Raw genomic sequence first — 11904 nt, forward strand, 5'->3', positions numbered from 1 at the left:
GCTGTGATAGCAAGAGAAAAAAAACCTTTTTTTTTTTTGCAAAACTAGCAGTCACTCACGACTACTGTGTCTCCACAAAGTGACCAAGCACTCAAACCAATCCAACCTCTGTCCATCTGGGCCAGACAATGGCAAGCCATTCCTGGAGTGTCAGAATGGATTATAGGGATAATAACACATGGCTATTTCCTCCCGTTCACACAAAGACCCCCAGGTTTCAGCGGACTGGTCACCATTTCAGTACACAGCTAGGATGCTCACATTTTGTGCGCCAAAGTAACAAATCTGCTGGTGAAAGAAGCCATAGAGACCGTTCCCCAAAGCTCAATGTGGTTTTTACAGCTGTTACTTCCTCATCCCCAAAAAGAATGGCAGCCTTGGAGTAATGTTATTAGATTAATGTTTTTATACTTTTTTGTCATACAAATATGAAATGTAATGATATTTTTAAATAGGAAATTACCAGAAGGTTGTGGCGTCTTAATGAGTGAATCATTGATTCGTACAAAAATGAAACATTTAGTAACAAAAGACTGTTGTGAGTTGCTCGGAAATGGGCGACTTGCTTTGCTTTTTTTGTTAGTGAAATGGTGCAAAAACAATTATAATCTGTCTAAAATGTAAGTCAGTTAATATAAATGAACTAAAGTTGTAAACATCCAATATGTTAATAATAGACATGCTAATAAGCAAATAGTTATTAGTGTGAATTGGACCCTGTACTAAAGTGTTACCTATATAATATTTATACTTTGTGTACCGCAGTGTGTTTGATTAATTACCTTGATACTGTCAATACATTATCCATTATTAGTCATCGTTTACACTGAAAGTAATAAAATCAGAATCATTTTCGCCAAAGTTTCAGTTCTGTTATTGTTTGTTATTAAAAATTTTGATTGAATTCTCTTTGACTTGCCCCTTCACAAAATCCATTTGTCCCAGATAAGCATTAATGTCGAGCCCTGTTCATGAGCATTTTACCGTTTCATATGAGTAAAACTAGTGTCACGTTACTCTGTTAAGGAAAAACACGGGAGGCACAAAGGAATGTTTACCATACTTTAATCAAGGAAACACTAGGAATCATCACAAAAAACTGAACAGACTTGGGCTTATAAAGATAGGATAACGAGGGACAGCGAGGTGTGGGGAATCAACTAAATTTAATAATCAAACTAAACAAGGACAGGAACAAGACTAAATAAGGCAAAACAGGGACTCAGACACATGACAAAACAGTTCCAATCCTGACAACTAGCTTATATCACGCAGAAATAGTATTCACAGCAACCTATCAAAATAAAAGTTTGGTTTAACTTGAAGACACTGTGCCATAGATACTGTTCATTAGAATGTACATAATATTACTAATACTATTACTACTAAAATTATTATAACAAATTTTTAAGGAATAATCACACAGTTCTTTTATGTTTTTAACAGTAAATTTGTTTAAATTTAAATGTTTCAAATATAAACTATATATAACTAAAATTAATATTATGCCTTCATTTGGTGACCAGAAAACTTTAAATACACGTTTCATAAAACTATTTTAAGAATACATTTGAATAAAGTAAGTTGTTTTTATGCATTAAAATAATTAGACATGCTAAAACTTAAAAATTTGTAAAAAATAAAACACATGATGAGAAAAATGAAACATTTCATAGGGCCCTAATCAGGTAGTAAAAAAAAAAAAAAAACACTTGTAAAATTGTATGTGTATCCCGAATCCTGACAAAAGGAGTTGTTGGGTATGGAAGAGGGTAATTGCAACATGAAAGCTTGTGACAATTCAGAAGGATTTCATGTGTGTACTGTGGTAGGTGTCTCATCCCTACAGGTAGACATGGATCAGCTGAGAGTTAGCTGATACAAGCTTGACTAATGTGACCTGCCAAAGCTAACACTATGCTTGATGATTTTTACAATGTGTGTCTGTGAAACTCTTTCATTCTGACAACCAAAGGTGAAAAAATCCAGGTTCAGAAAGTAAAAGTTCTCAGTATTTTGTTCCAATCACACAGATTTGCAAATTAGCACAGTTTTTCAGCCAGGAGGTAGATCTAATTATGGTGTGGAATAAGTGGCTAGTTGAAGTTTTGAGGTGAAGTAGGACTTGGCAAAACTGAACTCCGAACGCTTAACTCTCAACAGGAAGAAAAATAAGTGTCAGTAAAAGGAAAATGAGTGTAATGATGTACAGAGCAGCTGGCATGTAAGCCAGAACAGGCTCAAAGAACACTTAAAAAAATGGCAAAGAGCAGTGGTGGCAAAAGATATTGAACTGGGCTGTTGGACACATCTCAAATTGTGTCTTGACAAATTAGAAATGGTCTTAGCTCGGGGTGTTTTTCCTCCTGCGGAGTATAATTTTGGAAGTGATTTCTATAACAAGAATAATAAATTTTACAAATAAGTGACTGATGGAAATATTTAAAGCATTAAAATTCAAACACACACACTAGACACAATTATAAACCAGAGTAAGTGATTAGGACGTCAAATGTCTGGGTTACATAATATGGAGTTATGCATATAAATAATTAGTTGCTCATAAGTCCTTTAAGCATCATTTAGGTGCATATATACATAAAAAAAGCAGTCTCTGCACCATTCTTTGAATGTGAGGACATTCTGTGAAGAACAAAGGTCAAAAGAGTTTAGAAGGAATCTCAGTCTGGTTCTTGTCTGCTGGTTGAGTAAAGCCAATCCGAAGAAGTCTTTAGCTCAACATTTCTATCATGGATTTACATGTGATGGTTATGCTGTGCATATCTTTCACCATTAATCTTGGTTACTTGCCCCAAATTTGACAAACCCCCACTTGCGCCAGCACAAACCCTCTTTTGGTGTGAAAAGTGTACTGTAAGGTAAAGTATGTTTTTACTATAGTTTGCATGAAAAATTAGTGTTGAAAATGGGTGCAGTAATTTTTGAGACTGACGTTATTGAATATGCATATGTAGTAGTTTTGCTTTCAAATGCAAAAGTTATGGTAGGAGAGTATTCTAATGAATAACGTGTTTTACCTACATCTGCACTCATCAAATTACTGACATTTGTGCCATTATATAAACACCAAAATAAAGCAGGTCTTAAACTAGTTTGCGCTTGACATTGCTGCAAATATTGTTGCTAGGATGAGGCACCGCAGAGAACAGAGAGCGTGTGGTAGAAGGAAAATGCATTTTTTCCACATATTTATTAATTTTGAATGCCAGAAGAACACATTATTATAGATGAACACTTTCTTTTTCAATTTGCATAAGGAAATATAAGATGACTCAGAACCCTCAACTAGGAATCACGCAATATCAGGTCTATCAAATCTTCAAGCAAACATACATGTTTTTGGCATCTGGTTCTTTTAAACGTACTGTGGCTTCATTTCTTTTTTTTTACGACTACACTAATTTGCGTTGCACTTGGTATTTTGCGTCAGTTGATCTGTAAATGACATGTTGCATCTGTGTTCTTTAATTTGCGTATTATTAGTAAATCACCCACAGAAATTTTCCCTCCCATTGGCGCTCTTTTGGAATTGAGCTCTCACACTAATTTGCCGTTTCCTGAAACTGGCCACAGGTGTTCTTTTTTAATAGTAAATCACCCACAGAAATTTTCCCTCCCATTGGCGCTCTTTTGGAATTGCGCTCTCACACTAATTTGCCGTTTCGTGAAAATGGCCATAGGTGTTCTTTTGTTTAGATGCCGTGAGCTGCTTAAAGCTGCTAGTTGGTGGACTGGCTTCAGATGCGTGGCCCCAGGGTACAGTGGACGAAATTAAGATGTTATCTTGTTGTCTAGGGCCTCTTTGTGGTATTTGCCTCTTTGGGTTGTTTTAACACCAATCTGATAAAATCTTAAATTGTCTGATTCGCTCTGATATGCTGCATTTTAAGGGATGTTTTGCATCTAAAACTATTTCCACACTGTTGGCAGGCGTAAAGCTTCTCAAGTGTGAACACTCATGTGGACTTTGAGGTTTCCTTGTTGAGAGGAAGTCTTTCCACACTTAGGACATATGGAAGTCTTTTCTTTATTGTGAACTCTCATGTGGGCTTCAAGTTTTCCCCTTTAAGTGAAATGTTTAACCCATTATTGGAAGATGAAATATCCCACTCCAGTCTAAACACTCATTTGGTCTTTGAGGTCTCCTTTTTGATAGAAACTCTTTCCACACTGTTGGCAGGTTTAAGACTCATGCAATCTCATGTGGGTTTTGAGGCGTCCTTTTCGAGTGAAACTATTTCCACATATTTTGCAGGTGTAAGGCTTCTCTCCTGTGTGAATTCTAATATGGCTTTTAAGGGTTCCTTTTTGAGTGAAACTTAGTCCACATTGAAGGCAGACAAAAGGTTTCTCCCCAGTGTGAATTCTATTGTGTATTTCAAGGTTTCCTTTTTTAATGAAACGTTTTCCACAATGTTGGCAGGTGTACGGCTTATCACAGGTGTGAATTCTCAAATGGACCTCAAGGCTTTCTTTTTTATTGAAACCTTTTCCACATAGTTGGCAGTTGCTCTCTCTAGTGTGAACACTCATGTGGACTTTGAGGTTTCCTCTTTGACAGAAACTCCTTCCACACTGTTGGCAGGTGTAAGGTTTCTCACCAGTGTGAATCCTCAAATGGATTTCAAGGCTTTCTTTTTTATTGAAACTTTTTCCACAATGCTGGCAGTTGAAATATCTCTCTCCTCCAGTGTGAACACTCATGTGGACTTTGAGATTTCCTTTTTGACAAAAACTCTTTCCACACTGTTGGCATGTATAAGGCTTCTCTCCAGAATGAATTCTCATGTGGTTTTTAAGGTCTCCTTTTTGCCAGAAACTATTTCCACACTGTTTGCAGGAGTAATTCTTCTCTTCAGTGTGAATTCTAACGTGCCTGTTAAGGGTTCCTTTTTGAGTGAAGCTTAGTCCACATTGAGAGCAGGTGTAAGGTTTCTCTCCTGTATGAATTCTCATGTGAATGTTAAGGGCTCTTTTTTTATCAAAATGCTTTCCACATTGTTGACAATTGAAATGACTTCTAGTTCCAATCTTTTGAGCTCTCTTTTTTAAAGTCTGTTTAGTTTGTGAGCAACTAATATCTTCTCCAGTGAAATCAGGTTTCTTATACTGATCTTTGCCATCAATGTCATTTAGTTCTTCAATTTCCTCTTTCAGCAGCATCAGATCTAAAACAGAAAGATATCAATACAAGTTAATCCAATTTTTAATGACACAAAGCAACACACATGAATACATATAAAAATAGCAACATGTATGCTGGATACTTCCCAAGCCAGTGGTTCTCAGTTTTAATTCTAGTAATTGCCTACTGCTAAATTCTTAAAACACTGAAGTGTTAATTATCAGACCAAACACTCTCTTATTGTAATGATCTAAAATACCAGGGCTCTAGACTAACTTTTCATAAGAAATATTGACTTGTAGCCTAAATGATTAACTAGCAATCTGGTCAACATAAAGTTTATTTGAAGCACAATTCTAGAAGAAAGGTAACTAACTGAAAATGTGTTGGTGCTTAAAGTGCTTCACTGAGCTGAAATTTAAACTTAAAACATCTCAAGATAAATTTAATAGAAAGAAAATCTACATTAAGTGTTTTAAGGGCTTTAAACTGAACATCTTATGGCTCAGTGTCTTATGGACCATCATCCACCACAGTCACATGCCCCTGTAGTTTAGCCTTCTTGATCTTTGGCCTTGGATAAAACAGCTGGCCACACTCTCTCTAGCAGTAAAATCTTCCAGACTTGGCCCCTCTACACCGATTCTGATCAGATCTTCCACTGTGTTTGAATGAAGGGATACTTTAGGCCCAATCCCAATTCTATTTTCTACCCCTTCCCCTTTTATTAAATACAGTTTAAATACTGAATCGCTACATTATATTTCCAACAATGAGAGGATACAATCGCTGTTTTTAAGTAAACTCACTCTAAAAAGATAAACGCACAGACACACAACTTTCATTTCTCTCTCTCTCTCTTGCTCTCGAATAGGCAATATTTGAGAAAATGGTTTAGCAATTTCTAATTATTGGGGAAATTAGCCCCCATCAATGTGTACAGCAGTTAGCGCCCTGATCAGACATATGCTGTGGCACTATCATGCAGTCTGTAATGATATGATGTTAGCAAATATTAGCGATTCTTTGCAAACATTTCGAGTAACATAACCGTTAATATGAACTCACAATTGAATGTAACATAAAACAAATTATTTATTTTCGTTAAAATCTTTATGTCAAAAAAGCTTACATTAATGTGTCTTTATGTTCGTTGTAGCGGCCATGTTGCCGAGATAATTCATACCCCTTCGTTTGAAGTGTGGTCCCGAAAAATCTTCATTTGAAGGGCTATCTGGCCATTCCCCTTCCCCTACCCCTCCAACCAGAAGAGAATCGAGACAGGGGAAGGGCTAAGGGGTAGAATTGGGATTGGGCCTTAGTGTCTGATTTGAACAGCTTAACAGTCCCTAAACAGTTTATACTACAATTTCAGCTATTAAAATGGTAGTACGTAATATTAAAGTGTTTACAATTAGTTTTTTTTTTTATTATTAAGTTAATTTAGAAAAATATTAGTTAGAATTGTTTTGTTTTTATTTTTTTGTTTTGTTTTATTTTAGTAACGGTTAAACTAATTTCACTTTGTTGGAACAGCAGGTATGCTAATGATGTCTCTATTTGTTTATAAATCCCGTGGTAACTAGGATTTACACAAGCTCCAGTCTGGATCCAGAACACCTGAGAAGAGATGATGCTGACCCTCAGAGGACCCCAGATGATGCTAACCCTGAATCAACAAACAGAACTAACAATTATTGCTACAAGTGTGACTGCATCATATAATAATTATTAATAATATTAATAATGTTCATTATCTGGGTGACTACCTCTTCTATTAATTTTTCTACAAATCCTGTCATACGTGCACAAACTGGCAGTCCCACTTATAAGCTACTACTAAATATAGTAGAAATGTAATTTTCTGTAAAGTTGCTTTGAAATGATTTGTATTGTTTTTAGTTTCTGGTAAGAGATTTCTGTGAGCATCTCTACCGGTATTAAGCACATTTAAAATTAGTTTAACTGGATTACGAACTTATCTTTATCTGGAAGTTCTAAGTAGCACTCCATTGCATATGGTCAAATGCACTGATATAAAAAAAAAAAATAAAAAAAAAAAATAAAAAAAAAAATGCTTCCATAAATTTACATCGGGGAACTGCAGAAATATCAGAAATGTATTGATGATATTGTTAGTCGCTCACCATCAGACCAAAGTAAGGCAGGTTTTTGAGCCCGGAAATCACGACTTCAAACCACGACTCACGATTTTGTAGCGTTCCAGCCAAGTCACACCAAACTGCCTGAGCGCAAGGAATTGTAGCTAGATTATTATATTTATTGCAACATTATATTGTCCTAAAGTCTATTTCTCCCCGTGTACCACTTGCATAAACACTGCATCCTTAGGCAATATTATCCATAGGGACTGCTATTGTTGTTTCACGAGCTATGTGATATCAAAGTTCAGAACTGGGAGCACATCGATGTAGTACGTGTTCACGGGTGGGAAGTTTGGTGCACTTTCATGGGTAGAAGGTTGGAAAACACGACCTATGGGTTGCTTGGAACGGGGTATATGATTATCAGGATTGGTATTTGTGACACAAAAGCTGCTTGAGACACAAAAGCTGTGTTTATTCTTAAAATGTCTTTGGTTTGGGGGTCTTTGACCCTGGTGGCTCATAGCATATTACAAAATGTATTGTATTAAAAGAATAGTTTGGAATTGTAACCTTATTTTACACTGTTTATTCATAAGTATATGTCATAGTCTTACAATTTATGTTACGTTTTCAAGTAAAGTGGGTTGGTACTTGTGTGTGGGTCATCCATTTGGAAATGTGGGTCCCATGAACAAACCCGTTGAGAACCACTGCTTTAGAAATATAATTTGTTTCTGTTGAGCTGCACATTTCAATAAGGATCAAATGAGTGAGTTCAGCTTTGAGAATGAAAACCAACCTGTCTGTGTCTCAGTATCTTCATGTTTGACTCTGAATGTTTCTTCAATCTCCTTGTCTTCGCTTTCCTCTTTAATAAACTCCATCTGTGTTTGTTCATCAGTATCTTCATGTTTGATTGTAAGAGTTTCTTCAGTTCTCATGTCATCACTCTCCTCTTTAATAAACGCAATCTCTGTGTGTTCCTCAGCATCTTCATGTTTGACTGTGAATGTTTCTTCGATCTTAATGTCCTCACTCTCCTGTTTAATAAACGCCATTTTTATAATAGTGTCGTGAGTTTTTCCCTGTGTATTTGGACACCTTTTCCTGTTTAAGAAAACAAAAAAAAAATTAATAGAAAGAAGACAAAAAACACCAAACCTAAATTATATTTGAGTCTCAACTAGCTCCCTAATTCGGGTAAGGGAGTCACTGAGATTGAAAGATATTGGCCTTAATTTACCTGAAGAAACACGCACAACTAGTACTCAAATGAATAAAAGGACACATATGGAAGGTTCATATTTGTATAAGCTTCATGTTTAGCATTTACTCATTTAATTTACATTCACGAAAACCTTAGCAGTTGATTCGTAAACGTCATTATTTCGGGCAGCAGGTCAAACGGTGATTCAAACGATTTAAAACTGAAGTGAATCATTTCAGTTGACTCGGAGATCCGAAAAGCTTCATTTGCGACTGAATTCGTGTTTGGTATGAACTGATTCACTGTGTATAGAGCGATATTAGACGCACCGCTTCTCTTATTAATGTGTGAATGTGCTTTATTTACACAAAAAAAACATGCATTGCTGTTATAAAAGTGTTAATGTTTCATTCGATAATAATGAATGAACTTTACATCGATTTCAAGCACTATATAGTATACTGAACAAATTCTAGCAATGTGAACATTGTAAAACTGTTAAAACATCGAACCTTTTTTCTGAATCCACAGACTGTAGAAAATGACGGACGACGCGTCTTCTCCACTTCCTTCCACGTCACCGTCAGCTGAGAGCGCGCGGCTCCGCCCACTGAGTGAAAGCACGAAACTGCAAGAGAGAGGGGCGTAACTTGAACTTGTCCAAATCACACCGAGCCACAGACACTTGATAGTAACGAGCGCTGAAACAGTACATACTCTACAGCCTGGATGTGTGTATGTATGAAATAAGAATGCGATTAGGACATCATCAGCCGCTATGTTGATCACGTGACCAACGACGTTAAAACAAGCGCAACAACTTTAAAAATATGAGTGACAGGATTAACTAATCTATTTATAAGTATCCTGATAACGATGAAACCTTGCCCATATTGTGGTTTTGTTGAAGAAACAGCTGCCTTTTTAATTTTGTGATTGTAGTATAGCCAATACTATTACGTTTTTATGACTTCAATGTGATCAAGTTTTAACCTTAAAGCATTTCCTTTTTTACTTTTTTTTTCACGAAAACCCAAAATCGTTCTCTTGAATATTTTGTTATTTATTGTGCAAAATATTCCATCAACAAACAAAAGTGGCTTTTTGTTTTCTTCTTTTTCATGTTGAATTTAATGCTCTTGTGTTATCCCTCAGGCTTCTAAAACAAGCATCATGATATGAATTATAATATATTTAACTTTGTCACTGTGTTTTTATATTATCTCATACTATAATAAACACATACATTTTTATTTACTGTTTTATGCCATTATGATTGTTCATTGTTAGATAACCATTACCCCGATCTTTTATGTAATTTGTAAGTTTGGCAATAATAATAAAAAAGGGACAGGTGCACTAACACGACACAGCATCACTAACTCCAGTCTAGGACAGTTTTCCACCCCAACACTTACATGCAATAATAACGATAAATGCCAACCAATAATGATATTACCTTTTTTCTTAAAATGACATTTTAGTAAAAGGAGCAAAATTATTTTTCGTTTGTCGTGACATAGCTATACATGAATATACACTAGTTGAACAAATGCAGTCGATGTGAATACATAAATTTTTAGTCAAGCAATCAATACATTAATAAAATATATTTTATTTACTGACAACAGGAAACATGAGTAAATCATTAAAAGAATGTTTAAAAGTTGGCGTCACAATAAATACACAACACATGAAACAAAGCTTCTTTCAAACGTATTGTTTTAACAATCATGTATTTACAGATGGTGATCCTAACATCTCCTATCATCTCAACACAGCTGAGCTGATTCTGCTGCTGCGCTGTGCTTAACAACCTCACTCTTCTCAACGGGGAAGAGCTCGTTGAGCAACAGGGTGAGGAAGACCATGATGACGGCTCTCTGAACCACACAACCTTGAAGCAAAAGCAGAAGAACTACACGAAAATTACACTAATTAAAATTACAATACAACTTTTCAAATATTTCAAATGATGTAGTATATACAAATCCTTTGATGTCAGCATGTATCATCAGTGTCTATTCAGAAGATAAACAAGCGTGTCTCATCTGTTAACTCACTCCAACACAAATGGTCCTTAAATAATTAATTTTACAAAAGGACAAGTAAAATAGATTACTTATGTTTAGTTACTTAATGTATATTTGTTTGCTTTAGAAGAGTGTAAGTCATGTAAACAGTTTTGACAAAAGTGAATTCTTCATAATAGCACACAGACCTCACTCAGATGCATGTTAGATGTGCTCACCTGAAATACTTATCAAATATTATCATGTCAGATGATAAAAAGATATTTAGTAATCGTCTTTAAGATAGATTTATGGTTTATGTAAATCCACTTTTGAGACATCTAATTAATGAAGCTCCCGTTATTCATTATAAAACTTGTTTTTACAGCCAAATCACAAATATGCTATCTTATGTAGGTCTCAGACAGGGTTTAGATTAAGCCAGGATTAGGTCATAGTTCAATTACTCTTGAAAAGTGAAACTGGGGGATAGGTCTTTACACCTTTTGCTTAGGTGTTGCTTACTTTAAACCTTAGTTTGAATAGATTATTAACTCCAAAAACAATGCCACTGTGTGAAAGTGATTTATACACTTCAATTTAAACAATTATTTTGGGAAGAAATATATATTCTCACTGTTGTCTCTCAATGCAAGTGGCCATATTGCCTAACAACATCTCGTTTTGACATCTCGCGTGTTTCTGTGTAATTTGCATGACTTCAAGTTATGCCCTCTTCAAATTACATTCCTCGCTTGCACTCCACAGACATACACGCTTGGGAAAACACGGCTAAAATGGGGAAAAGTTGTTGTGCGATAGACTGCCCTAACAGATTCTATCACTTTATAAACTGGCACAAAAAAAAAAAAAAAAAAAACACAGACGGGAGACGTAATTGGATTGCTATATTTGACAGAAACAAACTGGTATCCAGACAACAAAACATGGATTTGCAGTAGTCACTTTGTGACAGCCATATAATATGTTCTTAAGCAAACACATCTCAAATATTTACAGCCTGCATTTCAACGTTGAAACAACGTCAGTTAACATGGTTAAAGAAACATTGAATTACCTTTTGATTTTGCAATTTGGCTCAACGTTGATACCGCGATGCTATTACACTCTTACCTTCAGCATTGGTGAATTATGGTCGTTCTGTAGACATGGTATTAGGTGTTGATTTTGTAAAGTAAATCTTGATAACAATTAACTTCAATAAACTACCAAATGCTAAAAAATTTAAAACTGCAGTTTTATTTTGGAAACATACTGTATAAAACAGAATTTATTTTGCAGTGTTTATGCATGGATGTATTGTTAAAAACCTGTAGAAGAACAATGCAAATACAATAATATAAGGTTTTTTGTCTGATTACAAGAGATGTGTACATTTGTGCAGTGAAAATGTGTTGAACAGTTTGAGAA

The 11904-nt window shown here is 35.3% G+C and overlaps 1 protein-coding gene across 1 annotated transcript; it reads right to left on the bottom strand.

The window, feature by feature from the left end:
* Positions 1 to 3614: 3614 nt before the first annotated feature.
* LOC113092844 (gastrula zinc finger protein XlCGF57.1-like) lies at positions 3615 to 9857 on the bottom strand. Its single transcript, XM_026258608.1, has 3 exons — positions 8974 to 9857; positions 8054 to 8361; positions 3615 to 5189 (listed from the first exon to the last, which is right to left on the bottom strand). Exons 2-3 carry the CDS (start codon positions 8310 to 8312, stop codon positions 4204 to 4206), a joined length of 1245 nt encoding a protein of 414 aa, XP_026114393.1. The 5' UTR covers positions 8313 to 8361; positions 8974 to 9857; the 3' UTR covers positions 3615 to 4203.
* Between the last annotated feature and the right edge of the window lie 2047 nt (positions 9858 to 11904).

This window comes from Carassius auratus, unplaced genomic scaffold (genome assembly GCF_003368295.1).
Source record: "Carassius auratus strain Wakin unplaced genomic scaffold, ASM336829v1 scaf_tig00214720, whole genome shotgun sequence".
Taxonomy (NCBI): Eukaryota; Metazoa; Chordata; class Actinopteri; order Cypriniformes; family Cyprinidae; genus Carassius; species Carassius auratus.

Excerpts from the sequence above, each read along its gene's own strand:
- LOC113092844 (XM_026258608.1), bottom strand. The coding sequence starts at position 8,312 with ATGGCGTTTATTAAACAGGAGAGTGAGGACATTAAGATCGAAGAAACA. Across the intron at positions 5,190-8,053 it reads AGATACTGAGACACAGACAG|ATCTGATGCTGCTGAAAGAG; the intron begins GTTGGTTTTCAT and ends TTTCTGTTTTAG.